The sequence below is a fragment of the Grammomys surdaster genome, unplaced genomic scaffold (genome assembly GCF_004785775.1).
Source record: "Grammomys surdaster isolate TR1022 unplaced genomic scaffold, NIH_TR_1.0 125098, whole genome shotgun sequence".
Classification (NCBI taxonomy): domain Eukaryota; kingdom Metazoa; phylum Chordata; class Mammalia; order Rodentia; family Muridae; genus Grammomys; species Grammomys surdaster.
Genome location: NW_021620001.1, coordinates 662,921 through 685,613, shown reverse-complemented (window position 1 = coordinate 685,613; position 22,693 = coordinate 662,921). Strand labels below are relative to the sequence as shown.

Sequence of the window (22,693 nt, the reverse complement as noted above, 5' to 3'; positions counted from 1 at the left end):
GTATTTAATACGGCCCACGACAGTGCACTTTGAGTTGTTGGATCTGAAGTTCCAACCTGTTGAAGCCATTCTAGTGAACAAAGGTCATCATTCTACACTTACAAAGTCCTACAAGAGCAGAGGTTTTAAAGCCCCACCCTACCTCAAGGGGAGGTCACAGATACACAAAAGTGTTCCTGCTCAGCCCTGTGGGTGCTTCAGGAAGCAGGGTCTCAGAAAAGTGGCCTGGAGGAGCTCTGAGCTGGGAGAGTTAAGCAGAGGCTGCTAAGAGGAGGACACAGCCAAGGTGTGCTCTCTGCGAGCCCAGCCCTGTAGCTGGTGTTCAAGAAGAGATTTGTTCTGAAGAATTATGATGCTCCTACATTTTCTCCTACACAAAGGAGGAGATCCTGGCTGCACGCCCTTTCCCTGCCTTGCCTTGGCACTCTCTGATTGATGATTGGAAATGATGGCAATACATAAACTATTTTTCTTTTTATTTTATGACCTGGTAATAGCAGTAACATATTTCCAGTAAATGTTTTCTATCGCAATAAAAAAGTTGTAACAAGACTAGAAATGGGTATAGTTAAACCCTAAAGAAATCACACTTTCAGAACTGTGGATTGAGGCAGTAACTCTGTAAATCATTTAATGTAGGAAAAGAGCTCTCTTAAAAAAAAAACAAAAAACAAAAAAACAAAACGCAGAGCCAGCACCTGGTTCTGGTTAAGTGCCTGCTGGAATCTTGAGTTTGACCCCCTAAGACAGCTGCCCACTCTGGCTTCCCTGATACCTACTCCCACCCTACTGCTTTATCCATTTCTGAGCTGATTAATCATCTCAGTGACGAATTGTTTTTTGTTTGTTTTAATCCAAAAATGCAGAACTAATGTGGGCTGTAGCCTAGGGGGTTTAGACCACAGGCCCTGCTTAGACACACCTTTCTCAGCCTGACCTCACTCCAGGCTGACTGGACATTCTGTAGTTGACTTTCCCTCTCTGCAGCAGAGATGATAGCAGGGCCTAGCCATGTAGTGTTGTCTAAGATTCCAGAAACTCTCAGGTGTTGCCCACGGCCGTTGTTAGGCCTAGGGATGAAGTGATACTTGACTTGTTCTCAAAAACAACAGGTTGATAATTTTGTCAGATTTGTCCCGCAGTGTGTTAACATTTATGACCCCCTAGTTTGTGACCGCCATTGTGTTACATATATCTTAGATTATTGCATGCTGCTCTAAACCGTCTTGCTTCCTCAGTGTCAGACGGGAAACAGATTTGAAACCCACATTTGAATGCCAGGCTCCTTCTGCCTCCACCTTCAGGAGTTAGAAGCTCACAGAGGCTGGGAAACAGCACACAGAAGTAGCTGATAAAGACCATCAAGAGCCTGTGCTCCACCGAGAGCCTGTGCTCCACCGAGAGCCTGTGCTCCCAGACTCCAGGGCAGCCCAAAGAGCAGCGTTTTCGGGCAACACAGGCTACCCCTCTTCCTTGGTTAGGGTCTGTTCCCCTCCAAAGAATGAAAGACTAGAGTTTGTGTCCTGGATGTGCTCTAAAAATTAGACATTTGCCAGCCTTTGTCTTTAATTTCTGATTCTAGCTGACACTTTCATTAATGGTCTAGCGCAAGCTTTCTGTCGACTACAACACTACTGTGTAAAAGTGGTTTTGCTGTCCTATCAATAATGGTCATAATTTCCCCAATACTCTCATCAGCAGTGAATTGAGTCTTGCAGCAAAGAAATGGAAACCCCAGTGCAGTGGTTGAAAGTGATTTGTCTTGTAGACGGCGTCTCCTTTCAGTAAAATCAGGTCAGTGTGGCGCTGCTGGGCCAGATGTAAGCCTGAGACAAATGAACTGGAGGAAATTGATCAGTTGAATCCTTGTGTTGTTTTTAGCTATAGTCACTTTTTCATATCTCCCTTTCTTTATTTCCATCTTTAGTAAGCTTTAACTGGTGTGCTCATCAGGCAAATTAAATGTCTCCTCAGTTTGAGGCAGGCCTTAGATGAGGAAAAAATGCTCTGCCCACCTGCAGGATTGGCCTTCCTGTCACTGACTTGAGGTGTGGTCTGTCCAGCAGTGGTGTTTATGCATGTACCCATTCCCCTTCACCCCCTAGACAGCCCCCAGCTGGGGTTTGTTTATCACACAGACTGCCCCCTTGACCAGTCGGCTCTTCATTGCTGTTCAAAGTTAATGGGGGCAAAATTGCATTCCCAAACATTTGAACCTGAAGTGGCCAGGGCAGAACTTAGTTGATCTCTGGTGATCGGTTCAATTTAGTTACGATTTTTTGCCATTAGGCTAGGGCTGAATGATGGTGATTTGGTTGAGGCCAAATGTCTGAAGAAAATTGGCTCTCTGATAAGAGTGCTGTTATCAGAGGGGGCTACCTTCTCATTTACATTTAGATGAGTATTGATTATTTATTTACTCAGAGAAGTGAGATTCGTTTCCAATCTTATCTTTCTCGTCTCTGCTTGTCAGCAGAAAGAGAGCTAGAGCTCCTGACACCAGGCCAAGATAACAGCACTTTGTAGGGAAGATAAAAGTTGGAATGGGCCTTTTTCTAGTCTTGACTGAAAGGATAAGTTTTAAAAATTAGAACTGATGGGTCGTGCTTTCAAAACCTTTCCTGAAGGTTCTGCAGTTTAACTAGGCAGGAGAATTGGATGATTGGAACAGCTCTGGCCTTTCTTCTTTTGTAATAGGAATTGTGTTTAATTTGATTATATTGGGCTGTTTCTCCAAGAGCACATTGTGTATTGGCTCAGAAGAGGCTAAAGTGTGACCTCATTGCCGTGTCAGCTTGTTCTTATTTTATCATCTAAATTCCCCATTTTCCGAATGAGCCTCGGAGTGGCATGAGCTACAGTGGTCATCACTTGACTGGAGTCCTGTGCTTACATAAGAGAGAGAAGGAGGAGAGCTGCCCCCAGAGGAAGAGCTTTGGGATGGCTGGTGCTGTGTCTGTTCTCCAGTGTAGATTACTGTTGGCATGTCAGCGACAGCTTTAGCTGTGGGATTGAGCTGAGCAGACAGGTTTGCATGGTGGTCTTCCTCCACCGGCCTCTTCCAGCCCATGTATAGTGTCACCAGGACAATCTCCCCAAATAGATGGCTGTGTCACCCCACACTGTCCTAGTAGTGTCTGTTGCTATGAGAAAAACTCCAGATCTTGACCAGTGGTCTATGCCAGCTCTGCGTGTGTCCCCAAGCTGTCATGGCTTCCTCCAAGTTGGATTTCCTAGAGTCTACACAGGTTTTTCAGGACTCCAGAGGAGTCTGCTTCATCAACCTTACCCCGGCTTCTTAGTCCTCCCAGGAGGCCCAGATCAGATGTTCTCCCTACAGGGATGAGCAGTGACCTGAGTTGACCTCACTTCTGATCCCACACCACCTTGTCACCACCTTTGGTAAGAGCGACCCTTGTTATGGAATTCAGCTGCTGAAGTTTCTCCGCCTCCCCAGGCTCCCTGCGGGATGGGATGGGCTGTTGATACTCTTCTTGTCCCGAGCTTGGCACATCATTGATGCTCAGAGAATGTTAGATGGCCATGGATGGTCTTAACACATGGCCTTGGATTTCTGTGTTGTCATGGCTTGTTGTGTAAGTTCTGACATTTACTCATTTTCAAACCATATGTAAGAACCCAGAGGCCAGGAAACTAGGAGTCCTGGCTACTGAGCAAGTCTCTAATCATTAATGCTGTCTATAGTGTCAAAGCAAGATTTTTAAAAAGAACTATATGCCCTCTCCTCCCCACAAATGTGGTCTGCCATGAGAGACATCTACACTGGAAGCAGCATTCTTAGTCTCCATGTGGCTGCCTGTGACGTGTCAGCCTATTGTGCCCCACGCCTAGGGGTCTGCTGCTTGCTCCCATGACCACATTTTTGTCCAGCATTGCTAATAATAGCTCTATTGCCTGAGTACTTTGCCTAGGGGAGTCTTTGTCTCACTTCATCCTCACTGCAGTCTTCCGAGCAAAGTTCTGTTGGACCCATTTTACAGATAATTAAGTAGTGTACCAGAATGCACAGCTGACAGTACTTCTTGTTCTAAAGTACAAATACTGGCCTTCTAGTCCTCCCTCAAGGCCCAGCCTTGCCTCTTAGCTTTTTTTTTAACTACAAGAAACTCTGTAAGGTGGTGACTGGGAAATAGTTGACATGAATATGTAAGCATGAGCCTTGACATTACTGCATGAAAGGAGAAAGAAAATACAGGCTGACTGAGTGGCAAGGTATCCTGAGTCACAGCAGTCAGGCTTCACCTTGAGTGCTACATTCTAATGGACAACGGGAAAAGAGATAAGGTAGATGCTAGTGACAGGGTTTTGCCAAGCTTTGTGATGATACAAAAGCAACCAGGTACTTTGTGGAAGTCCCACATTCCATAGCCCCAAGGTCTTCAGAAAAAAGGTACAAACTGATGGGCCACAGGATGGCTTCCCCATCTTCACACTGGAGTAGGCACTTGCTTCCCATTGGATTTGAGCTCCAGCTGAGTTTCAGCTGTTATGGAACCATGTGCTGAAACCCTTCATGTTTCAGTCAAGAGTCAGAGAGTTCACGGAAGCCACACTGAACATGTATTCCCAGCTGACAGATTGTACAGATTTTTTTTTTTGAAACTAATATGCTGGGATGTTTTGTCTTGTGTTTACAAAACCCTGCCTATGTATTGTAGCTTAGAATTTTCTCAAAGTGCCAGAGCAGTATTTTGTTCCCAGACTATTCTGTGCTACGGCATTGCTACAATAAATACACCATAGGAATGCCCAAGCAGGTTCTTGTCACTATAAAGTAACTGCTTCCCAGAACCTTCTCTTTGTGTTCCCCTTTGCTATGCACCAGAGGGCATGTAGCTTCAAGCAAAACTGTGACATTTTTAAACGTTTTTTTCCAAAGGTCGGACACTGTCTTGAGAGCAGTGTACTGTTCAATGTGAAATCCTCTTCTGTCCTGAAATCATGTCTGGCAAAAGTACATTCATAGAAACTGACCTCACGGCTTATCGTTTTTAAATGGCTTTCTAGTTGATGTTCTTTCCTTCCATGCCCGCTCTCTAGAAGTCAGAGGCAAAGTTGATGGAGATGTAGTCTGGCAGAGTGGGTGAAGGTCATGCTAATCTGGATTATTGTTTACTAAGAGTTCAGTGAGTCATCATAGCATAGAGAACAGGGGTCTGGGCCTCAGCAGCACGGGTCCTAGCCACAGCTCCCCAAGGGCCAGGGAGCACATTGTCAGCTCTTAGTCCCAGCTGATCTCTTAAATGGGGTTTGCTCTTTACTTCTCAAGGTATCTGAAGCATAGGTGACATGATCTGTAGGAAAGGGTACTCAGTTCTTGGGGCAAAGTAGTCCTTAGAGTGATGGTGGGTGGTTGGAGTTACTACCCTTCACTCCAGCTGTGATAGAACACCATGACCAGAAACAGATTAAAGAAGGAAGTGTATTTTGGCTCATGGCTCCTAAGGTTAATAGTTAATAGTGTCAGGGAAAGCATGGCAGCAGAAGCAGGAAGCTGAAAGATCACATCTCAGTGGCACACAGGAAACAGAGAAGGAACTGGAAATGGGATAAGGCTATAAATCCTCAAAGCCCTTCCCCAGTGATGTACTTCCTGCAGGAAGGTTCCACATCCTTAAAGTTATATGGCTTTCCAGAACAGAACCACTAACTGGGGACCATGCTTTCACGTACATGAGCCAATGGGGGACATCTCTTATTCAAACTCCACAGTCATCCTGTCAGGTAACATACAGCTCTTGGCTTGTGAACTCCTCAGACAGCCCTCTGAGGTTGGTGCTGTTGTCCTCATACTACAAATGAAGAAACAGACCGGAGGTTCAGTAAGTTGGCAACGTCATAAACTAAATGACTCAGCTAAGACGTGGACCAAGGCAATTGAGCCCAGCCTAAGCTGATTTGCCTCTCACTTGGGTCAAGTATTCTCTTATTACATGGAAGCTATTGATGTGTTTTTTTTCTGCGATTGTGTGTGAAAGTCTTCCTCTACAAGATCTCTTATCTAATCTCCTGGTAATTTAGGTCTTGAGTCACATCTTCAGCAAAAGAACCTTACCTTCCCCAAAGCCAAGACCCATCAGCCTCTCACCAAGTTCAGAGACGGTTTGCAGCTTGTATTTCCTAGGGAACAATGGGGTCACACAGAGCAGAGAGCAACCCAGAGTGGACTTCACTTCCCAGCAAATGGAGAGTGATAGGAAAGGTCTTCAGACAGGTGGGTGTGGGCAAGGTGGTCCTGCCGATAAAGGACCCACCCACGTGATGGAAGAAGAAAGGCAGCTCCTCCATTGTCTGGGTTTCACACACTGGGTGCGTGATGCATGCATCATCACATAGCACAGAGTTTTGTTTTGTTTTGTTTTGTTTCTTTTGTTTTGTTTTGTTTGTAATGAAAGAAAGAAGGAAAGATCTTTTTAGATAGAAAGATGAAGAGATCTGCTCTTTGTTGGGGCCTGTATCACCATGGACCAGAGCACAGCCATAGCTCAGGGTGTTGGTCAAGTTCATTAAAATAAATTATTTTAGATCATTTTCATTTTGAATCTATATAAACCACAAGTTACGTGATTCTGAAACAGATAAATCTACAAATCTACAGAAATCTATATTTATGGTGTAAGCTGTGGCCTTTGTAATTTCCCAGTAATTTATAGTTTGCAGGAGGAAGACAGGCTCAAAGGTGCAGACTGATAAATACAAAAACCCAAAAAGACCTTGGGCCTTATTCCCCTCTTCGTACTTCTTACCTTGTGATCTTGGGCAGGTTTCTTCCTGGGGTCCTGTCTGTGAAAGGGAGTGCTGAGGCTGCCTTGCAGGATCCAGTGGGAGCAGAATGAGAGTGCTTGACACATGATGGGCTGGTCGTAGAAACAAGAGAAAGTCCTAAAAGTCACTTGAAGATACATGCTATTTCACTTGAAGATACATGCTATTTTTAATAGAAAGACCTGAACAAATGGCATATCAGAGTGCAGGGAGTTGGTTTTAGAATAAGGGGCCCTTAGCTCCCCTGACTTCCCTGACCTCTGCTTCCCAGGAAATTGCAGAGACTGAAAATTTAAAAAAAAAAAAAAAGAGCAAAGGGAAAGCAACCTGAAATCCTGAAATTTCCTCTGTGGCAGCCAGGCCTTGGTTCCCAGTGGCCAGGAAAGTGGAGACAAGCATGCAAGGCTGGTGCCAGGGTACAAGGTGACTTAGGATGAAACTTCATAGACAGATCTGATTCAATTAAACTATGATATGTGAAAGGCTCTTCCAAGTGCCACACTTTGTGGTGTTAAAAGAAAAAAAACATAGTAAGAAATTGGAAACATTTTAGGTATATGCAACATTTTAAATTATAAAAATAGCCTTTATTATATGAAAATTTGAAAAATACAGGAAAAGACAAAGGAAAAATAAAGGCATTCATAATCCCATTATTGTAACTACAGTTCACATTTTAGAAACAGCTTCCCTGTATGTGTGTATGTATGTATGTATGTATGTATGTGTATATACACATACATATACATTTTTACAACTGTAATTATCCTATGAAAATTGTGCCTCAGGTTTTTTTAAATAGTATGCTATAATGTCTCAGTAGTATTCCACAGTATTTTATTTAGTAGGCTCTCTGATATCAAATCTAAGTTGTTCCCAAATTTAGAGTGTATCATAAGTTATCAGATGTCAGTATCTTGGCTGAGGGATTACATCCAGGACCTCCATGGGCACCCGAATCTGCAGGTGCTCAGGCCCCTTTTACAAGTGTAGTGTTTGCATGCCATGCTCTTCCCACAGACTGGCACAGTGCAGACATTATGTGTTGGGGGTGGTTGCTGCACAGACAATGAGGAATGATGGGAAATAGTCATTGTACTATAGACAGCTTTCCCCAAGTGTTTTCAGTCTGCAGTTGTTGAATGCGGCATAGATACAGAGGGCTAATGTTATAGTTAACTTTTTTACCTAGACTCGACTCTAAATTTATCGAAGTAGATGACACGCTGTGTCCCTGGAGGTGTTAGGAATAGAGGCTTAGATTCTTCTGGGGCCCTTGCACCTCGGTGCTGCTATCCTCAGCTCTCACACCTCTTCCTCCTACCTGACCAAACACATCATTCAGAGTCGGGGGATGGGAGTCTCTTGTGCCTCTCACCTGTTCAGTAACCATAAGCATACAGAGGGACAGTCTGAATCTGACCTTTTGACCCATTGAGTGCTATCTGAGAACACTATTGCTATTTAGGTTGACAAAGCAATAATGAATAAGTGTATAAAATGTTCTGCTGTCTTCTGAGATCTGCCATAACACTTAGGTGCATAGGATGGGTAGTAGAATTCTTGGATATTAGAATACTGAAATCATACCTGTAATGTTTCCACCATGTCTGAGTAAAAGTGTAAACAACTAGCTGATGGCTTTTACCGTTCCATGACCAAACCCAGAGCATGAGATTCACTCTGTAACTTTCATGGTTTTTATTTCTTTGATTTTGAACTATGATAGAGTTCTGCACATACCTCCTGGTTGTAATTGATTAGTGTGCCGTGATGATTATGCATAAGTACCTTGGCAGCAGTGCCTCCTGTGGAGCTGGTGATTCCTCAGCCAGTAGGGTGGGTGGGCTTGTCGTTTGTTTGTTTGTTTGTTTGTTTGTTTGTTTGAGTCAGGGTCTCACTACATAGCCCAGGTGTCCTAGAACTTACTGTGTAGACCAGGCTGGCCTCAAACTCACAGAGATCTGCCAGCCTCTGCCTCCTGAGGGTTTTACCCATGTCATCTTGTCATCCTACTATTCATATTAGGAAAGAGATCCAGAGAGGAAGGTAGCCTGCTTCGTATCAAGAATGAGGCAATCACATGTGCCTCCAGTTCATTCTGGCTCAGACATATTTTAATTTATTATATATATGCGAGTACACTATTACTGTTTTCAGACACACCAGAAGAAGGTATCAGATCACACACATTACAGATGGCTGTGAGCCACTATATGGTTGCTGGGACTTGAACTCAGGACCTCTGAAAGAGCAGTCAGTGAGTGCTCTTAACCACTGAGCCATCTCTCCAGCAAATATCCCCCCTGGTATGGGAAGAGCTGACTAAGAACAGGCTTGAGGAAAAGCCAGTTTCTGCCATCTTGGATAGCTATACCCTTGGAAGAGACATTACTGTTTTCCTTTGGCTTTCTCCAGTGTGTGGTAATTTCTGAGTGTTACATTCACCATTTCAGACATCCCCCCTCCTCCTGCCCCTTTGATCTTCCAGGCCCTCAGTACCGCCTGGAGAAGCAGAGCGAGCCTAACATCGCTGTGGACCTGGAGAGCACGCTGGAGAGCCAGAACGCCTGGGAGTTCTGCCTGGTTCGCGAGAACAGTACGTTAGCTGCCTCGCTCTGTGCCGCTTTGTCTGTTGCAAACATGCTTAGGAGTGACGGGTTTGAGAGTATTTGCTGGTCTGGCTTCCCTACACAGATGAAAAGTGACTGTTTTTCAAGACAGACCACAGCCTTTGTGCTAGAAGTGTGTCCCAAAGCAGAATGATAGATTCTGTGCTATTTTGTAGTCTGCATCCTGTTTAGCACTGTGTGATTAATATTTTGCTCTTGAACTATATCTTCCAATTTTGGAACAACTCTGGAAACTGCTTAGAAACAAGAGGCCCTTTCTCAAGCAAAGGCTCTTTTGTATATATAGCAACTGGCCTGGTCAGTGTCAACTGCTTAACATCATGTTTTAAAGAAATTTAACCACTTGACTATTCTCGGCAGAAGGCATCCCAGTTACTGCAAGTGCCACTGTGAGAACTGAATGCCTTCTTGTCTCCAGAGTTTCTGAGTTTTGTTGTTCTCTGCTAGATGCTGAATAGGAAGAGATAAACGGCCCACGGCCAGTCATAATCCAGAGCTGCTCCTTCTGCCTGAAGTGTTCCCTCTTTCTTGTCTCAGTTTAAAGTAGCATCTGCAGAGATAACCCTGCCAGCCAAACCTGGTTCCTTCCTCACCTGAGCATCAGAATGCTACCACCGAGCAGTCTGGTTTTTCTTTATGGCGTTATTTCTGTTATTTATTTTGCTTGGTAACTGGCTAATGTCTGCCTTCCCCATTGGACTGCACAGCTGCAGAAGCATGCCTGACCCATACTGCTTCCTCATTAACTCAGCAGTCTGCTAAAGACTGCACCCTCTAGGGGCTCAGGGAAAACAGACTGGGTGAGTGACTGAATAAAAGATCTTTAGTCCTGCACTGCCTCTTAACTCAGACCAGAGCCCTTGGCTGCCTCTTCTGGAACAGCGTGCACACATTTACCAAGAAGAGGAAATGCATTTTTGGCATTCAAAACAAATTCTTAAAAATAAAGGTTGATGGCCTTACCATCTGCTGCTGGTTATAAGAATCCTATGCAAAAACATGTAAAATTAAAAATTAGTGGTGCCTAAGTAGCCTAACAACACTTTAGGCAAGTAGTGAATATTTATAAATGTGTGTTCCTATCAAGAGTCTAATATACAAGTATTTTTATGCAAAATCTGATGTTCTCCTCATATCAAATAAAGCATATATCTCAGAAATATTCCTCCTGATCTGGGCATGGTATTGTGCACCTGTTATCAGCACATGGAAGGCTGAGGCAGGAGAGGCAGGAATTCAAGGTCATCACCAGCTACGTGAGTCTAAGGCCATCCTAAGGTACATAAGACCATATCTCAACAAAAATAAATAAAACCTCATCAGTGGGGAGAACACCCTCATCTGAGGGTATTGTTGCCTTAGCCACTGGTGACACCAGCGGAGTCCAGGGTATACACTAGTTGGATAGATCAAAAGGACTAAGACCGTTCTACACAATATTCCACTTTGGGGAATCTACTTTGAGAAAAGACCTAGAATGCACCAAAGATGTGTGTGGATATTGTTGTTTTCACAGTGTTATTTCTGCCTGTCCCCGCATGGGGGATTTATGCAGTTTCTTGATATGCTGACTGACCACAGTAAAATTAGCCTAGAAATCAAGAAAAGAGAAAGAAAAATCTGTATGCATTTGGAAACTGAGGCATAAGCTTCGGAGGCTGTGAGTGGAAAAACAATAGTAGTAGAAATTAGAAAACATTTTGATGACATAATAGCAATACTGTATGTTACAGATCATGGATGGCTACAGCAGTGTGTAAGGAAGTGTTTTAGCCCTCAACTTGATACGGTACAAAGGAAAAGTCATGAACTGAGCTCAGCTTTAAAAAAAATAGAAAAACAGAAACAAACAAACAAACAAAGCATAAGAGACTAAAAGGAGACAGCAAAGATCAGAAAGTGTTGAACTAGAAGACTCCAAAAGGACTCATAAAGTCAGGAAACCTCTTTCTAAATGGATCAAAGTTAAGAAAGAAAAATATCAGGGAAACATCAGTATTAACAGGCATGAAAAGGAGACACACAACAGATCCTACCACCCTTAAACATGTAGCAGGGACCGTGCATGTGTGTCTGTGTATGTAAATTCCCTTGCCCGTAGAGAGGCATGGGAAGCCAGTGCTTCACCCCACCACTCTCCCTCATCTTTTTGTTTTATGTTTGTTTGTTTTTCGAGACAGGGTTTCTCAGTATAGCCCGGGCTGTCCTGGAACTCACTCTGTAGACCAGGCTGGCCTCCAACTCAGAAATCCACCTGCCTCTGCCTCCCAAGTGCTGGGATTAAAGGCATGCGCCACCACTGCCCGGCCTCCCTCATCTTTTGAAGCAAGGTCTCACTGAACCTGAGCTCAGGGGTTGGACTGCCGGGCCATCGGGGCCCAGGGATCCCTCTGTCTCTCAATCTTATGCTTGCACAGCTGGCGCTTCGCCCACTAAAGCCATTCTCAGCTCATACAGGATTACTTTGAAAAATTCCACTGTGAAAATTCTAAAAATGTAGATGAAAAGAGTGAAATCCTGGAAAAGGTGAACATAATTAGCACAAAATGCAAAGTGGATGTTCTGATGGATTTTGAAGTCAGTTAGTGATTGAAAACCTTACACAGAGAGAACTCAAGCAAGCAGTGATGGGACACTTGAGAATACACAAGCTCACTCACACCTGCCATTCCAGAGAGACTGCCCTGGAGCTTATGGAAGAAGTGAGGCAGCAGAACGTTGGTAATGACCACCCACAAGACAGAGACCTTTCAGAACAATCTTAGGACAAGAGATCCAAAATTCCAGACAAATTGTTAACATAACAAACTAACATGCCAACATTTTATTAGAATCACACTCCGCTGCCAAGTTGGGTTTACTCCAGAGTACAGAATTGGTTTAACATTAATCAGACCTAGACCATGTCATTTGCTGTATAATGGTAAAAGGGGAGGGAGAAAAGTAGGTACAGAATTTTATCTATCTGCCTCTTGACCTATTGTTGACTTCATTTAGCTCCTGCATTAAAGGTGTGTGCTAGGGCAGAGCCACACCACAACAAGGTTTTTTCAGTAAATAACACAATCTTGGAGTTCACAGTGTGAGCAAATATTCTGCAATTATTTGTCTGTTTGTCTGTCTATCTCTCTATATCTCTCTATCTCTCTATCTATCATTTCTGCCATTAAAAGTTGTGTTTAGGGACTGGAGAGATGCCTTAGTAGATAAGAGTATTTGTTGCTCTTGCAGAGGGAGGGCCCACAACCTCCCAGCACCCTGTACCTCCAGCCTCTGGCCTCTTAGTACACCTGCACACACCTGTTTGTGCACCGAAATACACACACAAGTAAATAAAGTCTTTAAACTTGGTTGTGCTTAGCAAGTTTGGCATAACAGCAAAGGGAAGAGATGTCAGGAGTGCACTGTGGCACATGTAGATATGTTCATACTTGTACTGAAGTGTAAGAATTAAGCTTCACTTCTCTCATTCTTTCTCTTCCCAGAGATAACAGTGCCTTTTCAGGGATGGTCTGTGCACATCCATATGCAAATGAGTAGCTGTGTGCATATTCAAGTACATACACTCTTGTTTGTAGTCCTCCTTACAAAATAAAAAAGCACAAATGGTAACTTCCCGCACTGCTGTTTTATCACCTTAGTGATAGCTGTGGCTTCCTCTGCACTGGTTGACATCCTCTGTGTGTAAATTCCGCTATTCCTTAACTCTGCTCTTAGTCCGAAGCTTATTACGATTCACATTGCTCTTGTTTTTCAGATGAGGCCCAGGTTTCTTGTATTAATAAGGGAAAAAAAGGGTGTGAGGATTAGTCAGTGACCTTGGCCTCTCCTCTCTAGCTCTTGTTCCACAGCTAAGCAAAGCCACGGGTCTCCACTGTGCAGCTTTCTTGAGCCCAGTACCACTCTCCCCAAGGCTTAGTCATGTGTTCCAGTTCTGGTGTTCTGAGTCAAAACTACTAGGAATGAAAAAAAACCCACGGGTGTTTGCAAATGATAAAGCCCGAAAGCAATCAGAGTTTCATGGACTATTTTGACTTAGTTGTATAAGATAGAAGCAAATTATGAAAAGCAATTATTTTTTTCATAGAAAAATGTTTTAAAAACTAATTAGAGATCCCAACTAAGAACCATATATTATTCTTCTCTGCTAGCCATCTACTAAGAACTTGGAGCAACACACTATTTCAGAAATGTGTTTGTTTGTTGGTTTGGTTTGGTTTGGTTTTCACTGTTTTGGTATGCTTGGTCAGGCCTGGCACACTACCCTTTAGAACCATGTTCAGAGGGAACCAAGAGGGTTCATGCATTACAGCAGACTTGGAGAATGTGCTGTCGGGTCCATGGTTTCCTGTGCACACCATTTACTACTCTGAGAGCACCAGCGTTTTATTGGAACTGTGAACAGTTTAGCTGGCTCTGTATTGCTCTCAGCAGGAGTCATTGTATTCTCATCTAAGGCTCCTAGGATAGTACCTGGTACATACTTATCATCAGGGAATGTTGGCTTTAAGAAATAATGGTAGTACAGCCGTCTGTGGCTGGTAAAGCAGAGAGGCACAGGTGTGATGCTCTGGAACCCCAGAGCTATCAGAGCCTTTGCCAAGATGGGGAGAGGAGGGAGTGACCTGTAATGGAGGACCAAAAGAAAGCTTTCTGCTGCACCACAGTGAGGTTCAGTTTATAACTGATGTCACTGGATTGAAAAAGCCACAATATACAGCCTTTCAGTTTTTCTTCAGAGGAGTGGCTCATGACATTTTTAAAGCAGTGACACCCCACAGTGTTTTAAAGTCGTTTATTGAAGCCTACTGTTACAGTCTTGCACCGAACATTTTCCAAGTGCCTCTTCACATTTTCCAAACTCTCCTACAGACATTCTCATTGTGAGGAGACTTTCCCAGAGTTAGCCAGCTAGAAACCACAGAGCACCAAAACCTGAAGTCAGCACTCTCATTCCAAAGCCCACTCATTCTAAGATAACCTGAATTTCCGATCCTGAGAATGGTTGTGGTAATTGTCTTTGTATTCTGTGAGAAAGAAACTTGCAAATGAACTGATGTGACAAGTTTCTGCCTTGGGACTGAGAGCTCACATTTGTGCTTGGAACGCAGCCTAGATAAGACTGTGATGAGCCAGAGTCCTTGAGCTTTCCAGTTTGGATCCTTGTCTGATAATCTACCACATCCTTCAGCCAACTGTCTGCTCGAAGCTGGAAGCAGACCAGAAGGAAACAGCGAGTTCATTCCATGGAGGTGGTAGCAGAAGATTTCCATTCTTGTTCAAGCTTCCGGATAAATCCTGCCACCAAATTGAGCCCCAGTTTTCTCTTCTGCCAAATGCTCTGGGTGACCTTTCACACCAATCAAATCTAATTCTCATCCAGGGCCTTAAAAGAAAGGAACAGCTTTATTGATAGCTTTGAGATAGGAACTCCGGAATTCCTCCTCATTGGGGCCAAAATATGCCCAAGATTAACGTGGCTTTCGGGACTTCCTAGAAACTGCCAAACACTATGTCGTAATCACTCCCTAGGCTGCTATCGTAATAGCTGAGCACTGTGCGTTACGGGTTGTCACTAGAGCCAGGTTGACCCTAGGTGAAGTACTTGCTGCCTCAGACATGAATGACAACTCTCCTGGACTCAGTTTCCTGTGCAGGTGTTTTGTGGCGATGAAATGAGACAGAATCACACTTGTAACCTTTTAGGCAAATGTACTCAAGGAGGAGGAAACTGAGGCTCTGAGAGAGGAAAAGATTTGTTGGTGTTTTATGAATATTAATGAGGAGCCTGGTAAATCAACTGTGTCTTCCCCCATTAACTCTACCGAAAAACCAAGCCTCGTTCTTCTACTTCCCTAATAGAAGGTACTATGGAGAGAGACCTCGGTGCTATCAGTTCGACATCCATCAGAGAGTGTGCACACCACTTATTCCATAGCTTCCTGAATTTAACTTCCTGTAGTTAAGGTCACACTATGGATGGATAAACACAGGTAGATTGCAGTGGACAGGATGAGCGGCAGGACCAGTGAGGCCTCATTTAGTTGCCCCCAGAGACCCAGGAGAGCAACTCTTCTAAGCCTGCTAGGTCCCTGGCTGTCACATCCTGGACTCAGAGCCCTCTACCTCCTCCTCTTTGACTCTACTTAGTGGATTTGTCTGCTGCAAGCTAGACTGCAGCCCTATCACCCTGGACAGTGACCGGATCTGAATACCCTGTCTCTCACTCCCCTGAGGGAGTGTGCACCCTGAAGCCCTTACTCTGCACCCAAGAAAAGGTGTCTTTACTTGAGCAGGTTTCTCCTGGGTTAGATTTCACTTGCCCTCCTATCACCAGTGAATTAGAAAGAGAAAGAAAACTGAAGGAAAGCTCTTGGCATTCTTTGATGTGTTTCCAGACCCTTTTGTGCTGCTTATTCACAGCAGGCCCATTCCTCCTCCTGTTTGCTCTGGGCCTGGCCTGGAGACTCCCTGGTGGTTTCTCTCTGCTCATGGAGGCTTTGCTTTCTTCTGTTACCAATTATTAATCTCACCGGTTTCTATCATGTTAGTTGACCGAAGGGCTTTAAAGCTCTTTCATTAGACCACAGCAGTACTCATCAAATACAAAGGAAAATGTGATCATGCAAATAAGCTCTGTTTACAAGGAGCAGTGACGTGTGGCACCCGTGGTCCATATTTCAGGATGACTTCTTGCAGAAAGGCAGTTGTTTGTCTGGCTGGGGGGTAGGTATTCTCTGTAAGGGATTTTCTACTTGACGTTGCATAACAGCTCCTTGCACACAAGCAGAATTTAAATGAAATGGAAGTGTTACCACACAGCTCCTGTGTCCACCTCTTGCTGTTGGTCCTGGGTTGTGTATAGGAGAAAAGGTAAAGTGTTTGACCCCGCTTTGTCACATGGGCGAATGGGATGAATGTCATGGTGATCCCACCATATAGAGCTGCTGGGAGGTGTCAGCCATGGAAGCAAATGACACAATGCGTTAAAAGCTCATAATGAACCACAGTGCACCCTCCAAGGGTTGGCCATTACCAAACACCCTGTCTCAGAGCCCTCCTAGTACCCTGTGAGCACTTCCACAGGCCCTTCCACAAAGGAAGAGTGGACCCCTGGGGCTAAAAGCTGTGCTGACCTTGATAGGAAACAAACCTGTGCCCTGTCCACAGGAACATTTTGAGTAATGAAAGCTTCCATTGTGCTATATGGGCAAGAACTTCCACATGAATTGACTTTTTCTCTCTCCCCCTTTCTGAAACTCCCCCTTTCATTTTATCATTAGGTAGTAATTAGTATTCAAGGGAAATTGGTCTTAATATATTAAAATTGGTTAAGTGCATTTAGACCTGTACCACAGCCAATGTCTTATTGGAAAATGTAATTGGGGACTCTGTGTATGTAATTAATTGAATTACAATTAAGAACTTTCATTAAGCGATACACTGGTACATTAGAGCAGAACGGAAACATGTTTGACGAGCCACAAACCCTGTCTGAGCTGTAAGTGAGGGCACAGAGCCTCGCTCTCTTCCAGTCAGCTCCTGGCCCCAGAATATGCCCTGCTGCCCCCAGTAATGGTTTTGGTAATGCATCAGGTGCCGTTCCTGCAGTGGCTAGATGGGAGATGGGTTTCCTCCAGTGATGTGTTCGACTTCTTGATTCCAGAGTCAGGAAGAGAGCTGCCTCAGTGTTGGTCAGATTTTCCTAGTCCATAGGAGTTCTGCTGTGTAAACAGTGTTCTCATCCAAGAAAACCCCATTACTGTCTTCGTGTCCTGAGCAGAAGCAAAGACATCTTGGAGGAAGGAGGGATGGGAATTTTGCCAGCCAACGTTGTAAGCAAACCCATCATGAGCCCTGTGTCCTGCCCTGAAAATGGTCATGTTCCAGCTCTCAAGGAAGGGCAGTTGTGTTCACATTGAATGGGTATTTGTTCATTTGCCCTTTACAGGTTAACATAGTGTCTTAGTCAGGGTTTCTATTGCTGCAGTGAAACACCATGGCCAAGCAGTAAGTTGGGGAGGAAAGGGTTTATTCAGCTTACACTTCCACATTGCTGTTCATCACCAAAAGAAATCAGAACTGGAACTCACACAGGGCAGGAACCTGGAGCTGATGCAGAAGCCATGGAGGGATGCTGCTTACTGGCTTGCTTCCCCTGGCTTGCTCCCGCATGGCATCACTCGCAATGGGCTGGGCCCTCCCTCCTTGGCCACTAATTGAGAAAATGCCTTACCACTGGATCTCATGGAGGCATTTCCTCAAGGGAGGTTCCTTTCTCTCTGATAACCCTAGCATGCGTCAAGTTGTCACAGAAGAGCAGCCAGGACACATTGGATCTCGGTTATGATCAATGACAGCTATAGGGTTGAAGAGTGGGCAACGAAAGACTAGTCGTGATATACTGGAGAGACACAGGAGGGTGAAAGGCAGAGAAAAGAGGTTTACCCAGTGTGGCCGCAGCAGGAGGAGGAACAAATAAAGGACTCAGCAATGCCCAAGTCTGCTTTCAGGTGCCGAGAGAGACTTGGGTTTAAGTGGAGGGCAAGAGGAACGCAGCCTAGTTAAGATGTGGTCCTGCCCATCGTGGCTCCGCTCTGGTCCTCCAGCTAGGTGTTTGGATAAACTGTTATGCTGTTCATCAGTCGCCCCTTAGGTTGAAGCCTCACCTCAACAGAATGGGAAAGGGCTCTGTCCTGCATGGTTTTGCTCTTGTGACTCAAGGGAACTCAAGGAAGTCATTCACCTCTGTTCCCTCTGTCAAAAGTCCATACAAAATGAAGACAGAGTGGCGTGTGCTTTTGCTACTTGGTGGGCTCACGTGAAGAGTCAGTGTGTTTACTTACAAAGGCAGCTTTTGAGTGTCTTTCTAGAGGAATAGGCTTCTTTGAGGAAAGTGAAAAATGAGTCAAAGAATACTAAGAGACTGCTGTAAGCTAGACACTGCCCCTCTGAAGCCTCAAGACGGGAGAGTGCGCTCGGTACTGGGAGGACCACCCTGGCCTGAACATGAGAGCAGGGTGAGCCGAGGGCTCGGCAGCCCCTTCTGTCGTCTCTTCTCATCAGCAATTCTGCAAACCTAAAGCTGCTTCTTTCTGACCACCTCATAAAGCAAGATTACCTTGATTTATTGAGGGAGAGCTGACATCTCCACGTGGGAAGTCCTCCAGCACACCGCCTCTGGCTCCAGGAGTTCAATCAATTAAACACTGTGACAGCAAGGATCCCTGCTCAGACTGTAGCACATCCTATATCCTCCTGTGTGATCCTGGTGGCTTTAAAGAGAGTACGGTAGAGGGGTCTGTGTGTGTTATAGTATATCACCTATTGATCGCTTTTAGAGACCAGCGAAAATGACTAGCAGCTGAAGGGAAGTGTTTAATAGAGGGGAAGCTTTGGGCTTATGGGACTTTGGGGACTTAAACGGCTTCTGGAAAAAAGTGATGGATGCAGAGCGCTAAGGAAGAGTTTTCTCCATGACTCACTCAGGCGTCCAGCATTGAGTCTGCCTGGAAGAGAGACATTTAAGTCTTGCTCCTGTTTCCTTTGTTCCAACGGGGCAGGCATGTTCATAATCTGTTTCCTCAATACAGTTATGGCCTGTGGAGTTGTCCAGCTCCAGCCCATTGAAGAAAAGCCTTTACCCACAGGAAGTCATGCAGTGGTTACACAGGCCATTCAGTTTCTGGCTCAGCTTTCACAGATGCAGGACCATAGAACCTGAAGACACATTGAGCCTCATTTTTCTCACCTGTTGGAGGAGGATATCATCTGACCTAAAAGGACTTAGGGAAATGAAAGGAGATCACGTGTCCATAGTGCTGAACATATAGCATCTACTACCATATGTATGTACACACACTGAGTAACTGCCGGGCTAGATCCCTGTCCTCTGTGCACCCCTCTGTTGAAGGGTCTGGATGGCCTGGAGAGTTCCGTAGACCCAGGTGAACTCACGGGGTGAGGTCTAAGCCTTAATTCTTCTAACTACAAAACTTCTCAAAGTATATGGTTGCATGGGCCTACTGGCAGCTTTTGTTGAATATTTACTGAGTGCCATGCAGTGTAGTACATAGTGTGGAAATGGCCAGCCTGCAGGAATGCCTGAGCACAAGGAGCCCACGGATGTTTGTCTGAAAGACCCACAGTGAGAGCCTTCCCCTGATCACTGCAGGTTTTGAGAAACAAGGAAGGTTCTATTGAACTAGACTTGGAAGCATAGACATTTTGAAGAAGAAAGGATGCCCTGGCTACATGGTACAACCTGAGCAGAGTCCGACTAGGGTAAAGCATGAGTGGTTGGGGAGTGGAAGGGATTACAAGACTTTGGGGTACAGTTGAGGGGACCAAGGCTTGTTTTCTCTTTCCCAGTTAGTTCCTTGCACAGCCATGTTTTTCTGTGTGCCAGACTGTCTACCTTTAGACTCCTCTCCGTGCTCCCCCGCTCTCCTCCCTCTCTTCTCCAGCCAAAGGCAAGCCTTTACTCTTCTGAACACTCACTCACCCTTCTGCACAGCTCATTGTTTGCTCAGAATTCCTACCCTTTCTCGTCATCTGAGAACCCTGCCTGCTTATTCTCTGCGTAGCCCAGCATCTGCCTGGTGCTGTTTATTTTGGGTTGGAGGAAACAGGTCATCGGGGTTTGTCATAGGAAATTGAAAGGCAAAGGTATGCGAGAGGACGCTTACCTTCTGGTTAGGTTCTAGGCTTGTTGCAGGAGACTGAAGTTGCTTTAACTTGCACTAGACTAGGCCTTTTAGGCTCAGTCTGAGACCCACTGAGCCAAAGGGTGAACTTGAAAGTCCTGTGTTACTTGCTCTATGGATACAGAAACCTGCTAATAGCAAACATCTGAGCCCATCTGAGCTTTGACTTAATGACTAGTACCTACTTTTTTTTTTTTTTAAAGCCATGTGTCTCTAAATGTTTCCCTTGGTGCCTATAAAATCACCTGTATGAAAGACTTTTTGAAATGGGGAATTGTAGTTAGCCTCGATTCTCTGCTGAGAGCAAACTTACTCCTGGAATGTATATAGAAGCTTTTAGCTGAGTTGGTTGTCAGGGTGCAGCACAAGCACACAGGTCTGAGTCCACTTCTGTGTCTAGGCACCAAGGACAGGAAAGGCCTACTACCCACTCACCAGGTCAGCAGTTCTCGTACTGCTTGTGTTACAACCCCTTTACATGCTTGAAAGTTACTGAGGTAGCTGGGGCTAAGCTCGGATCAGATGCTTACTCAGTTAGGACCTCAGGTTCAATTACCAGCCAGCACCAAATAGGTGCTGAAGCAGGAGGATTGAGAGTTCCAGGCCAGCCTAAGATACATAGACACACCTTGTCAATAAATAAATAAATAAATAAATAAATAAATAAAACAGGAAACAAAAATTCCCGAATCAAAACAATACACAATGACAAAACAAATCATTTCCCTTTTTGGGGCTGGAGACTAAATCACCAACATTGCAGATGTATGCACCGCCTGACTAATAAAAATGTATTGAAGACTACAAAAGTTATTTATTATCTATACCTAAAATATAGAAAAGAAGCTGTGTTTATTAAATCATTAAAAACAGTATATCTGTGAGCATAAACGCTTTTGTGAAAGAAACAATACTAGATTTTTTTTTGAAATGTTAATGCAAAAAGTAGCTCTGTGTTACTCCCCTGCTCTGAGGCAGGCTGTCTGGTAGCCAGGCTGACCTTGGAGTCTTTTTGTACCGAGCATAGCCTTCCTAGTCCGTGCCTGGTGTGTGTGTGCTGAGCTGTCTTGCTGTGCCCAGGGCCTTGCACACGCTAGACAGTCTGCCACCTGAACCGTGGCCCAGCCCTGTTGCGCACTCTTGCACATTCTTGTCTGGTTAACAGGATATCTTAGATCTTCATATCTGCTTCTGTACTCGGTTTGTTGCACCACATTGTTTGGGTTGTAGTATAGGAAGACAATTTGTCCTAACACAGATACATTGTTGAAACAGAGGAGTTTCTGTACCCTTTTCAGATAATTGTTGGTATTAATTTTCATTTATATAAAAATTCAAGTGATAGCTTCCTAAAGGTTAATTGCAACGTGGAATAAGAGCTCTTTATTGTACTGTGCCCTTGTAAGGAATGAGCGTAAAAGGCAAAAGATGTTTTACTGTTACCGTGAAACAGTATAGGACCGTAGGGCCCTGAAGGGAGCTTGGAGGTAGATGTGCCCACCACTGGCTCAGGCCTACACTTGTGAATCGCTGTTTTTGAATTCACTATTCTAGTCCACATTCTCTTGTCCTGGGGTCACAGGGGTGGGCATGGGGTGCGTGAGTGTAGGAACTACTTTTAGTACCAGGAGAAGAGAAGGCAAATGAAACACAGCAAAGGAACACAGGGACTCCAGAGCCAGACGGTCCTGTCCTAGTCATTCCAAATCCAGAGTGAGGGTCAAAAAAAGGAACACAGGGACTCCAGAACCAGACGATCCTGTCCCAGTTTCTAAACCCAGATGTTAGTCTACATCTCCGTTTACACCTGTGGCCAGTCTCCCAGCACTGACTTTCTTCTTTACTGCAGAGCTGCACTTGGCCCCCTAATAACTCCTCGTCTTCCCTTTGTGTTTCCCACTCCCGCCTGTTTGGCCTCTCTTCCCCTAACACCAAGTTCGTGGCCCTCCTGGTTTTACTCCAGAGAATTAGATGGCTTCCTCTAAGGTTCTCTGTTGTCCCCAGGCCCTTCTGAGTCGAACCCTCTCAGAGCCTTCTCGTTAGTCCATTTGTGCTCTGGTGCTCCAATCAACGCTAAGCCCTGCCCCCAGAATGTGATCTATCACATTCAGCCTTGAGTTCCTGCAACCCGAGCAAGCGTTTTGACACAATACATTATGGTAATGCACAGCACATAGAGACATTACCACTCACGACTTTGACAGAGTACACTGTGAAGTCTTTGAAGGCACCATTACAATTTATCTTGTCATTCATGAGAAGATCCAGTTCAGCTTTAATGTAGATGAGCACAGTGTGGCTTTTGTCTTATTTAATTGCTTGTGACCTTTTTAATTGCTAATTTAACAAAATACCAAAGGGTTATATCTCGATTAAATTAATGGTTTGGGGAGGGGATCTGTGTGTTTGTTTTTAAGACATTCTGATTCTTCTTTTCACTTTGAGAAGATAAAATGTCATCTTGAGCAGAAATAGGGTTGAAATGTGAAGTTGATAGTACGATAGTGATTTCCATATGCAAATGGTACAATACCAAGTGTCTTGCGTGCATGTTTGGGTTCTCCCTTC

The 22,693-nt window shown here is 44.6% G+C and overlaps 1 protein-coding gene across 5 annotated transcripts in view; it reads left to right on the top strand.

The window, feature by feature from the left end:
* Mapkap1 (MAPK associated protein 1) overlaps nt 1–22,693 on the top strand; it is a 203,429-nt gene that overhangs the window by 135,748 nt on the left and 44,988 nt on the right. For 4 of the 5 annotated variants that reach the window (XM_028785078.1, XM_028785077.1, XM_028785080.1 and 1 more), the window contains one exon: nt 9,278–9,385. The exons of the other annotated variant lie outside the window; for it this stretch is intronic. In XM_028785078.1, the coding sequence (XP_028640911.1) occupies nt 9,278–9,385 (108 nt within the window). The remainder of the gene's footprint in view (nt 1–9,277; nt 9,386–22,693) is intronic. 5 annotated transcript variants of the gene reach the window in all.